The sequence below is a fragment of the Ochotona princeps genome, chromosome 24, assembly GCF_030435755.1.
Source record: "Ochotona princeps isolate mOchPri1 chromosome 24, mOchPri1.hap1, whole genome shotgun sequence".
Lineage (NCBI taxonomy): Eukaryota > Metazoa > Chordata > Mammalia > Lagomorpha > Ochotonidae > Ochotona > Ochotona princeps.
The window spans coordinates 34,772,247-34,784,684 of NC_080855.1; the positions used below are offsets into that span (position 1 = coordinate 34,772,247).

Sequence of the window (12,438 nt, forward strand, 5' to 3'; positions counted from 1 at the left end):
CCCATTGTCACTAGTAGGGAAATGCTCACTCCCTTATTTGACTTCATGCTGTTGTAAATTTCCTATTTTTCTTCCTGTTCTTCATCTTGTTTTATGGATTTCATGTAAAGGTATGTATGGTAGCTGTGTAAGACAGACTATCATATCCAGACATGAAGACACAATGTAGTATGCATCTCAATTTCAAAATCACAAATGGACTCACAATGAAAGTGTTACATATACCATAACAACAGGATGCTGGACTCTCTGCTACTATGTATACATATAATATCAGGATACTTAAATAGCAGAATGTTGGACTTGTGACTGTTTATGAAGGACTTCACCATAGTAATATAGTGGAAGGGTAATCTAAGCATTTATGGAACTGTATCATAAAATAACAAAATGGGAAGCTGAAAAAATAATGAAATACATAGTATTACAAAAGGGTTTGTTGAAATTGTGTATGATGAACAAATTATGCATAAGTTAAAACTTTACCTCAAATTCAACTTATCTTTTACTTAGTGAAATTTGAAATCCTCTTATCTTTTAAATTCTTTGAACCTAGATCTAAGAAATGCTCTAAAATTCTTTCAAAATATTTATTGATTATGTTTTCATAATCATAATGGCAAAGAGAAACAGAGAAAGAGATATTTTCCCTTTGGGTTTTGAGTCCCTGTGTGGCCAAATAGCTTGTATGAGACCAAGGAAGGCAGGAGTCAGGAGGCTTATTCAATCTTCAACATGGATGTCAGGATCACAAACACATGGGCCATCTTCTGCTGCTTTCCCAGGCTGCTACTTGTGAGCTGATTTTAATGTTGAGCAGACTTTCCAGTGATGATTTTCAATTGCTATGCCACCATGGCAGCAATCTAGTATTATTTCTATATGTGTGATTTTCATGATGAGCTGTTTAGTTTCTAAATTTATTTTACTTTTCTTAGGTGATCTTGCCTTTATGAAGACAAGTGTGTCTTCTGTGATTGGAATCTTACTGTACATCCTACTCTAACTTGAACCAAAAAGGGATGTTGCTGTGTGTTATACAAAAGGAGTATGAGAAACATGACATCAGGATCCAAGTGTGGTTCCTGGGCTTGGCTGTGGCTATTGCATTAAGCTTGCTGTGTTTAATCATTTCTGTTTTCCCATAATAGATTGTATGATGGTCGACAGCCTGTGCTGGTCATCACTGATCCAGAGATGCTGAAAACAGTGATGCTGAAAGAATGTTACTCCAGCTTCACAAACCGACGGGTAGGCATGCTTATTATTCAAGTTTAAGTATTAATTGTTAAGCTTTTATTCTTAAATATTATATAGTACCAAAATTATCAGGGAAGTTTCATGTGTGTTTCATTTTGTTTTTCATTTCATTTCGTAATTAGTGTATTTCTCCAGTGGCAAGTAGAAAACAAACATTATTCAGATCAGATTTCATTTTTCACTTCTCTCTCTCTCTCTCTCTCTCTCTCTCTCTCTGTGTGTGTGTGTGTGTGTGTGTGTGTGTAGCTAGCCACATGGAGCAGATATGTAGATTTGTGTAACTAGCAGCACAAACAAGATGAGAATTCTTTCATTACAGAGATTCCCTCTTACTATTTTGTTGGAGCCACAACATGCATCACATCCATTACTTTTAATAGATTCCTTAATGGATTCCTTACAGGAATTTTTACTTTTTTACTTAGATTTTGCCTAATGTTCATTTTATTTTTTCAAAGTTGAAAGAAAAATATTTATTTAAATTTTTAATTTTTAAAACTGTTTTTTGGATAAAGTTTAGTTGGCGCTGGAGTCTCTTCCCTTTCCTCCAAGTTCTCTCCCCTCTCCTCTTTTATCCTCTCCAGTCTCACAATGTGTGTCTTCCATGAATTTTCCCAAGTCCATTATGATGCCACTGGAGTGTCTCCCAATCCTGTAGGAGACAATGTCCCTCTTCTCACTATTGCTTGTACTGCCCATAAATAACAAAGAGCTAGTTCTGTTGCACCTTCCTTAGGGCCCTGGTATACAAGAATTAACTCACAACAAAATGACTGACAGTCTCATGCATGCCTTTTGTTCATTGTGCTTTTGATATCAAATCTAAAAATTATTTGCCTAGCACTTTTTTTTTCCAATTTTATGGCTATGTTTTATGCATATAATCTATTTTGACCTAATGTTTATGTCAGGTTTGAGGTTTAGACTAGTGTTAATTTTGGGCTATGTGCTATCCAATTGTTTCAACACTCCTTCACTCACTTCCTCAAATTGCTTTATCACCTTTGAAAATCAGTTAGTACTGATTGTGTGGGTCTAGGTTTCATCATCTGTTCTGTTGTACTGATCACTCTGTCTAATCCTCCAATAATGCCATAGTGTCTTGGTAATGGTAGCTCTATAATAACCCTTAACATGTAGAGTGAATTCTCCCGTTTTATTTTTCAGAACTGGCTTAGCTGTTCTTGGTCTCTTGTCATTCCATACAAAGTTAGGATAGTTCATTTTTATCTACAACAAACCACAGATGAGCTGTGTTAGAGTCTGTGTCCTTAGAGTTGTGAGTCTGTCAGTCTATGACCATAGCATGCCTCTCCATTGTGTTAGGTTTCTTTGATTCCTTTCATTAACATACTGCTATCAGTATATATATATATATATATATATATATATATATATATATATAATATATATATATTCTATCTATCTACCTATCATCTCTGTCTCTATATATCAGCATCTATATCTATTTCTGTATCTGTTAAACTTTCTACTTAAATTGTTTATTTTTATCAGAAGTGACTGAAATTGTATTTGTATGATGTCTTCATAAGTTTTTACATGAAGGTGATTTCTGTGCATTGGTCTTGTGTTCTGACTGATGGGAATGGGAACTATTGAGTTTCCCCATTACATTGTGTACTGACTGAAAGACTTTTCTTGTGTTCTTTTTGTATAACAGCATGTTTGTTTTTTAAGATTTATTTATTTTATTACAAAGTCAGATATACAGAGCGGAGGAGAGACAGAGAGGAAGATCTTCTGTCCGATGATTCACTCCCCAAGTGAGCCACAACGGACTGGTGCACGCCGATCCGATGCCGGAAACCAGGAACCTCTTCCGGGTCTCCCACATGGGTGCAGGATCCCAATGCATTGGGCCATCCTCGACTGCTTTCCCAGGCCACAAGCAGGGAGCTGGATGGGAAGTGGAGCTGCTGGGATTAGAACCGGTGCCCATATTGTATCCCGGGGCTTTCAAGGAGAGGACTTTAGCTGCTAGGCCACCCCGCCGGGCACATGTTTTTTTTTTCTTAATTAAGTTGAAGAAATTTGCTGTATTTCTGTATTTAGGTTTTTTAGGCACAAGTATTGGAAATGTTCATTTTAAAACAAAGTATAGTTTTACAAGTTGGAAAATGTTTCCTAGAATTTTGAATTGCTAGACCAGTCTGAGGATGGTCGATATAATTCTCCTTTTCCTTTTCTCTTTGTGGTGTGAGACAAATGGACTTCCATGCAATCTCATATTTCTTCAGAATAGCAAATAAGTTTATTTTTTTAAAGATTTATTTATTTTGTAAATGAAGGGCAGACTTTATAGAGAAAGAAGGTGAGACAGAGAGGGAAGTCTCTCATTTACTGGGTCACTCTATAAATGGCCACAATGGCCAAAGTAAATTTAATCAAAGCTCAGATCCAGGTGCTTCTTTTGGGTCTCCCATGTAAGTGCAGGTACCAGATGACTTCACCATTCACTGCTGTGCCTCTAGGGTATATGCAGGAAGCAGGATCAGAATGCTGATCTAGCATGTAAGGGTTGATATAGGATGTCAGAACTGTAATGAGTGAGGGTTAGCATGCAGTGCCAAATACTGGCCTCATGATAGGTTTGCAGTCTCAGAGGTATTATCTACCTTAAAAAGTGATCATAAAAACTATGTTTTTGGTTGCATATAATACATTTTTTAAATTTTACTGTTGGTATTTCAATAAAAGTAGAATCAACTGATTAGGTAGTGAACATGTTTACATGTTAACATGTTTAGAGTTTAATTTTGTAAAGGATTTTTCATTTAAATATGCCAGAAGCCTGTTACTGAAAAAGATGGTGGCAGGAGAGAAAGAATAAAACAGAGAGTGAAAGAGAGCAAGAGTGAGACAGAGCATGAGTGTCCATCCATTGGTTCACTCCCAGATTGCTGCAATGGCCAGAGTTTGGCCCATATGAAGGTCAGAGTCAGGAGCTTCTTGGTTTTCCACATGGATGCAGGAACCAGAACACTTTGGTCATTCTCCTTTGCCTTCCTCTGCCATTAGCAGGCATCTGGATTATAAATAGCACAGTAGGTGCAGTTATGGGGTCCCACTGATACTGTTCCTTGTATTTTCTTGTAGTTTTCTTTATGCCAGGGCTTATGAGTTTTTCTCTTTCAGTGTTTCATTCAATAAAAAAATAAGTTGTTGTGAAGTATAGATGTGCCACTCTGTATCAGGATGCTGAATCTTATTACGGCACAGTGTTATGGTGCCTGCCATTCAACATCCTTCTCTATTTCCTCTTGCAGTGCTTCAAAGCCTCCTTTTTGTTCAGAATGTGTTATAAAAATTCTACACATGAGAGAAAAGTTTGGTGTTTGCTTTTCTGTGTAATGTTTATTTGTTTTAATATAATAAGCTTCCATTCCATCCATTGTGCTGTGAATAACAGGATTTCAGTGTTTAGTTCTTTGTTTGATACTATGATTTCATGGTTTGGTGGGGGAATAAATATCTCAAAGCAGAATATCTAAACCTAAATGAAATGTATTTTTACTTTGTAAGGAAAGTTCTCTTCTTTTATCAGTTGTTGTTCATGTGCATGTTTTTGTGTATAGAGAGTAGGGCAGAGTGGAAAACAAAATTGTTTCAAAGAAACATACAGGCTTTTTTGGCCATCTGGATGTCCACCAGCAATTCGTATCTGTTGTGCTCTATATTAGAGGATGTTTCTATTTCTGTTTAGTCTCCTGGAATGACAGATTCTCTGATATATGGCGAATTGATTTTTATAGGAAAATGGAAAATAAATGCCTCAGAACACAGCGCATCTACTCTCTTATGAGGCTAGGGATTTAGAATAATATTAATGAGCACATAATCTTAGCATACCAAGTGGTAGACTTCTACTAAATAGTTTGAAATGCCTGATGTGCATGTAATAAACACAACAGTGATGATCTTCAGAACTTATATTGGGCAAAATATCTTTATTTGAATTTTAGTCTTTTGGACCAATGGGATTTATGAAAAGCTCCATCACCGATTCTAAGGATGAAGAATGGAAGAGAATAAGAACACTGTTGTCTCCAACCTTCACTAGTGGAAAAATCAAGGAGGTAACAAATTAGTATATGTTAATTACAAACTTAACTGAGTCTGGAAAAAAAATGGAGAGACGATCCTAGTCCATTTGAAGCGGAAAGTTTATTGGCACCAATGTTCCTTAAACTGAGCTTTTCTCTTTATAATCTAGAAGAGAATCGCATTCATTAAAAATGTTGATGAACTACCTCTGCTTTGATAATCCAATCCTTTTGACTTGAATATTTACTTTTAACTGTGGATGAAGTGGTGTGTATAGAGTCATTTTATCACTCCTGCTTCGTTAGAAAACTATTTCCTTATGTGACCTGGATCTCTGCATCTCACTGTGGCTGGTGTTGTGTGTGTGTACTTAGATGCTACCCATCATTGCCCATTATGGAGATGTGTTGGTGAAAAATTTGAGTCAGGAAGCAGAGAAAGGCAAGCCTGTCAATTTGAACAAGTAAGTAAGAATGTATTTGTGGGGTTCTGGGCTCTTTCAGTACATGGCATGGAGTTGAAATTTTCCTTCGGGAATCCCTAGAGTGAACATACGAAAGAGTGTATGTTGTGCTACAACTCCAGTGATTCCACCAGAAAGGATAACATACAACACAAAGGAAGTTGGGGACAGACTGGGTTTTCTTGGAATAGAGCACATAATACAGTTATCAGCTTGGCTGTCACTTTGGCTATTTGAGAGACAAAATTCATGTGTAGAAAAAAGGAATATGATTCTGTGGAAGTTTTTTTTTTGTTTTTGTTTTGTTTTGTTTTATTATGTTTTGTTTAAGTTGGTATGGAATTGGGATTGCGAACTAAGGGAAGAATTTGGTACAAATCGGGAAGCAGGGTCTACGCCAGGAGAGTCCCAGTGTGTGTGTGTTTGTGTATGGGAAGAACCAAAATGCCTTCATGGAATTGCTGATTATATTAGAAAAATGCTAAATACTGAAGTATATGTTTTACTTCAAATTTCTTGAATATGTGGAGAGAGAAGGCCCAGAAAATCCTTTGGGGATGGCAACAAAATAATTTGTTAGCTAAACTTGAATATTTATTTATATTATGTATATTCATTTGGTGTGACAAAAGAACTAGAGCGAGATATATTCTGTGTCATGATCCTAAATATCTGCAACAACTAGGGATTAGCCAAGCTTAAGCTAAGAACCAGGGATTCAATCTAGTCTCACCTGGGGTTGGAATGACGCAAGTGCCTGACTTAATACATGGTATCTCCAAGAATGTGCATTCGCTGGAATTTATTAGTGGAACTGCTATTTGGACAGAGGACTAACATATGGAATATGGCATCAAAATTAGCATCATTTGAAATTTTTGAAAATTTTGCTTTCCCAGTCAGAATGTACTAATTTTGAATTATTTAGGAGTCTGCTTTGTAAACTATGAATTCCTGGAGAAGCAGATAGCATTTCACACAGTTATGAATTCTTCTTGTTAATAAGTTTAATGTAGAGTTATCATATTTAACCACAGTCATCCTTGGATATACCTTTTAACGGGAATTCTACCCTCAGGGCCACCTCAGATTCTGGAGATGGAAAAGAGGGTGTATTTTAGAGCTTTGTCAATGAATGAAGGGAAGGATTGATTGTTCTGTAATTCAGATCAGAGTGTTGATATTTAGTAATGTGTTAGGAAAAAATCATCTTTCCAGAAAGTTTCTAAGGTGAGGGAAGACCTGGATGAGCGCCATCTTCATGAGTTCCAGGGAAGAGTGAATTATTCCAGCTATCCTGCTAAAGCTTAGGTCTTACATCCAAATACAGAGTTCTGTAACCTGTGTGATTATGGTCTTTAACTCTGCTTGAGCTTAGATGCATCTCTAATTTTACTAGAGTCCCTGCTACCCAGGGCAAAGACAACTGTATCTTCCACCCTTGATATGTTTCAGTGTGAGTGATAGTAGTAATGATCATTCTGATGATCTAGGTGGTAGTTCTATTTTTTAAAATAAAGATGTTTATCTCAATGAGACATGAGAGAGAGAGAGAGAGGTAGAGAGGGAGCTATCTTCCATTTGCTGGTTCACCAGACTAGGTTGTTTGAACGCATGCATGTGCTGCATGTGTGATAGGGAACCAAGCTGTTAAACTACCATCTTTTGCATACTGGGATGTGTTAGCATGAAGCTAGATCAGAAGTGCGGTGGCTGGATTTGAAACAGAATTCTGACTGGTGATACGTGCTTACTAAACCTCAGCCACTGAGCCTCAATGCCTGCCTCCGGATGTGGTCCAGGAATTGTTTGGCTCTCTGCTGTTTTGCTTGACATGTGCTTTCTCAGCACTTCCTGCTGCATGTGTGGCTCAAGAATGGCAAGTAGGTGCTGGTTTTAATTGTCCTTGTATCTCTCTCCACAGAATCTTTGAGGCATACAGCATGGATGTGATCACTGCAACATTATTTGGAGTGAACCTTGATTCCCTTAGAAACCCACATGATCCTTTCTTAAAAAATCTCAGGAGGTTATTAAATCTTAATTTCTTTAGTCCTTTACTTTTCTCAGTCAGTAAGTATTGCACCATTTCTTCCTCTTTTTATAATGTCTTTGAGAAGTAATTCAGAAGCAACAATGTACCCATTTTGTTTTTTTATTTTTTTTTCTTGCACTCTCCCTTTTCCTTTCTTTTTTAAAATTATTTATTATTTAACTTCATTAATTACATTGTATTATGTGACACAGTTACATAGATACTTGGGTTCTCCCCACCCCTCCCCAAACCCTCCCCCCATGGTAGATTCCTCCACCTTGTTGCATAACCACAGCTCAAGTTCAGTTGAGATTCCCCCATTGCAAGCGTATACCAAACATAGAGTCCAGCATCTTATTGTCCAGTCAAGTTCAATGGCTCCAATGTACCCATTTTAAATGTACAGTTGTCATCACTGTTGCCAATTCTAGAAAATTTTTGTCACTCCAGCAATTCTGTTCCTTCCCTCATCACTCCTTGCCCATGTACCACTAATCTTTTATCTCCAGATAATGACTATTTCTTAAATTGTGTTCAAATGGAATTGTGTAATACATGTTCCCTTGTGATTGGCTTATTTCAATCATTGTTAGGTTGTCAATGATTTTCTATGTTGATGTGTGTGTGTCATAACATCATTTCTATGTAGCAGCAAGTAACATTATTCCATTATGTAACTTTTCATTTTTTTAAATCAATGGATTCATTAGTTGCTGGGCATTTGAATTTTTATTGCTTTGGCTTGAAAACTGTGTTCATTCTTTAAAAATTTATGTTAAATTCATGATTTTATATCCATTTCAATCTTTTGAATGTAAGTTCAGTAGTAGAATTTGTGGCAATAATTCTATTTAGCTATTTCAGTAACTTTCAAGGATTTTCCATAAAACCTGTATAATTTTGCTTTCTCACCTAGAGTATGTAAGGTTCCAACTTTTTCTCTTCCTTGCCAGTGCTTGACTTTTCCATCGTTTTCATCATATAGCCTCTCTAGTGAATAGAATTCATAACCCATTTTGGTTTAAATGTTCATCCTCAAATTGATAATCACATTAACCAACATTTACCATTTTCATGCCTTCTCTCAATAATTGTCTACTTAATTTCCAGTGTCATAATACTTGAATTATTTTTTCTGTGTTTTTGAGTTGCAAGAAATCTTTATATTTTAGATAAATCTCCTGACAAATAAATTGCTTGTAAGATTTCTCCTGATTTTTGTCTTTTACCACTCTTGACAGTTGCTGTGTAAGTATGAATAATTTTTTGTTTATTCCAGTTTTATTAATTTCTAAATTTTTATCTTATAATACAATTCCATAGACTCTTGAATTTCTTTTACCCCTCTTCAAATCCTCACTTCTCTGATGTCCCCTATATTATTGCAATAGTATGTTGATTAATAAGCAATCATATGTCACTCATTGTGCTATTTAGACATGCCTTGATCCTGCAGGTATAGAAATGGCAAAGGTTGCAGCATCCTACTTTTTCCAGTTCTGTGGGTATCTTTTAGCTGTATAGATAGTAGCTGTGTAAGTGCAAATGATTAACTTTTGGTAATGTAAAATTTATGTGTTTCTTTTTACTGTTTGTGATTTGGGTATCAATTCTAGGAATCCATTTCCAAGTCTGAAACCATGAACTCAACCCTTATGGCTTTTATGCTAGAATTGTATAGTTTTATATCTGCTGTTGATGCATTTAATGTTTTAAAGATTTATTTTTATTGATTTGAAAGACAGAGTTACAGAGACAGCGAGTGAGTTGGGTGTAGAGGTGAGAATGAGGGATTGAGAAATTTTCATCTCTGATATGGCTTATTTCCTAAATTGCCTCAAGTACTGGGGGCAGGGCAAAGCCAAATCCAGGAGTAGGAGCTCCATGAATGTCTTTAAATGGTGCATGGGCCTGAGAACTTGTGCCATTTTCTGCTGCATTTCCAAGGCATATTAGCAGTAGCCTAGATGGGAATTGGTTTCAGCAGGACTTGAACCAGAACCCATATGAAATGCCTCTGCTGCAGAAAATGACTTAGTTTCTCACAACACAGTGCCAGTCCTTGAAGTTAGCTTTGTACAGAATAATAAATAAGGATCTGACTCTTCTTTTGGCCTGTCACTATCCAATTGTACCAGCACTAAATGTTGAACTTAATAGCCCATCTCTTATATGGAAATAAATCATTCATGCTATTCAGTGGAAAAATGGAAATAATGTTTACTTCTGGACTCAACTTCCGTTATTTTGATCTCTGTCTATACAGAAGGCCATGTCCCATTTGCTGTGGTCTTTTAGCTTTCTGTATGTTGAACCTGGGAGTTATGAGAGAGTGATTTTTTGTCTGCTGATTCCTTCCTCAAATAACCATAACACTTGGAGTTGAGCTAATCTGAAGCCAGTAGTCAACATCCTTTTCTGTCTGTTGCAAAGATTCATTTATTTATCCGAAAGTCAGATTTACAGAGAGGAGGAGAGACAGAAAGTAAGATTGTGCATGCGCTGGTCGACTACCCAAACGGCCATAACAGCAGGAGCTGAGTTGATCCAAAGCCAGAAGCCAGGAGGTTCTTCCCTGGATTTCCATGCAAGTACAGGGTCCCAAGGCATTGGGCCACCTCTACCGCCTTCCCAGGCCACAGGCAAGAATGGATAGAGGAATAGCAGGAATACAAACTGGTGCCCATAAGGGATCCTGGCTTATGGAAGGCAAGAATGTTAGACACTAGGCTACTCTGCCAGACCCTGATTGAGTCATTTAATCTGCAGACAGATTATTGGTCAGGTTACCTCTGCACAGACCTTGATATCTAATGTTATTATCAGAGCAATATTAGTTTCATAGTATGAATCTGAAAGTTTCTATTCTTCCAAGTATTTTTAAGTAATTAATTTTATTAGTTTTTGATGCAGTTCCATTGTTTTTGGGATTTCCCCTCCCACCTCCTAAATCACCTTCCCTTTCTTAGTATCCCTTTTAGTATTACAATAGTATATTCCATCATAAACAGTCCATCATTCTGTTTTTAAGTGTATCCTGACATTGTAGGTATGGACAATGGCAGAGAGCCATCATCCTATTGTTAAGACATATTTAACAGTTTCATTGGAAGACCATTTGTAAGTTGAAAGTAGAGTTGCATACTGCATTGTATCTTCACTCCTGTTCAAGAAAGTCTGTATGACATAGTCATTAAATATACCGATAATAAAAAGCCATAGAAAAATCAAGAACAGGAGAAATATAGATAATTTACTCCATGAAGTTAAATAACATTCTACTGAATGACAAATGTGAAACTGAAGAAATGAAAAAGGAAATAAAAACTTTCTTGAAGAAGCTATGCTACTGTGTGGCCTATGTGTCACTGAATAAATCTGTAGGAAAAAAAACTTAAAAAAAAATAAAAAATATCACAACTCATGATATGTGGCCAAAACAGCATTGAAAGGATATTTATACCATGAGATGCTTACAAAGCAATCAAAATCTCAAATAAATGACCTGATAATGCATCTCTTTTTTTCTTTTCTTTTTTTCTCTTATTAAATTTATGCATTAATTACATTGTGTTCTAATTTCATAGGAAATGGGATTCTCCTCACACCTCCCCACACCCTCCCCCCATGGTGGGTTCCTCCACCTTGCTGCATCATCACAGTTTGAGTTCAGTTGAGATTCCCTCTTTGTAAGCATATGCCAAGCATAGAGTCCAACATCTTATAGTCCAGTCAAGTCCAACTACTTCTTGTGGAGACCCTCTGTGGTCTGAGGGCAGAGCCAGCAGAGTATCACCCGATCAAATAAAAGCACTAACATACCATCAGCAACAATTAACATCGTTATGGAATTAATTGACATAGTATTGAGCAACCAGTACATTAAAAATAAATACGATTTCTTAACCACATTCTGTGACCACCCCATTCACATTTCAATTTTAGTTTATATACGACATATGACATAACATCCATAACATAACATGTTATGACTAACATCATATCATCTTAAATTAAGGCAAACATGCGGTATCTAACCGTTTGGGATTGGCTCATTTCCATTAGCATTATGGTTTCCAGTTGGGCCCATTTGGCCACAAAGAACTGCATTTTGTTTTATTTTTTTAAATGGCTGAGTAGTATTCCATTGAGTAGATGAACCATAGCTTTTTTATCCAATGCTCTGTTGATGGGCATTTTGGTTGCTTCCATGTTTTTGCAATTACTGATCGTGCTGCTATGAACATAGGGGTGCATGTTGGTTTCTCATGAAACAAGTGTTTTGGATATATTCCTAGGAGTGCTATTGCTGGATCATGTGGTTTATTGATTTTGAGTTGTTTGAATATTCTCCATACTGATTTCCATAGAGGCTATACCAATCTGCAGCCCCACCAGCAGTGGAATAGGGTTCCCTTTTCCCTGCAACCTTGCCAACAAGTGTTGTTGGTGCTTTTATTCATGTGGGCCAGTCTTACTGGCGTTAGGTGGTACCTCATTGATGTTTTAATTTGGATTTCCCTTATTGCCAGGGAACTTGAGCATTTTTTCATATGTTTATTTGCCATTTGGGATTGTTCCTTTGTGAAGTGTCTGCCCATTTCCCATGCCCATC

At 36.7% G+C, this 12,438-nt stretch overlaps 1 protein-coding gene across 2 annotated transcripts in view; it reads left to right on the forward strand.

Moving 5' to 3' along the window:
• Positions 1-12,438, forward strand: part of LOC131483202 (cytochrome P450 3A6-like) — a 58,489-nt gene that overhangs the window by 19,783 nt on the left and 26,268 nt on the right. For both annotated transcript variants that reach the window (XM_058680612.1, XM_058680614.1), the window contains 4 exons: positions 1,152-1,251; positions 5,244-5,357; positions 5,700-5,788; positions 7,713-7,861. In XM_058680612.1, the coding sequence (XP_058536595.1) occupies positions 1,152-1,251; positions 5,244-5,357; positions 5,700-5,788; positions 7,713-7,861 (452 nt within the window). The remainder of the gene's footprint in view (positions 1-1,151; positions 1,252-5,243; positions 5,358-5,699; positions 5,789-7,712; positions 7,862-12,438) is intronic.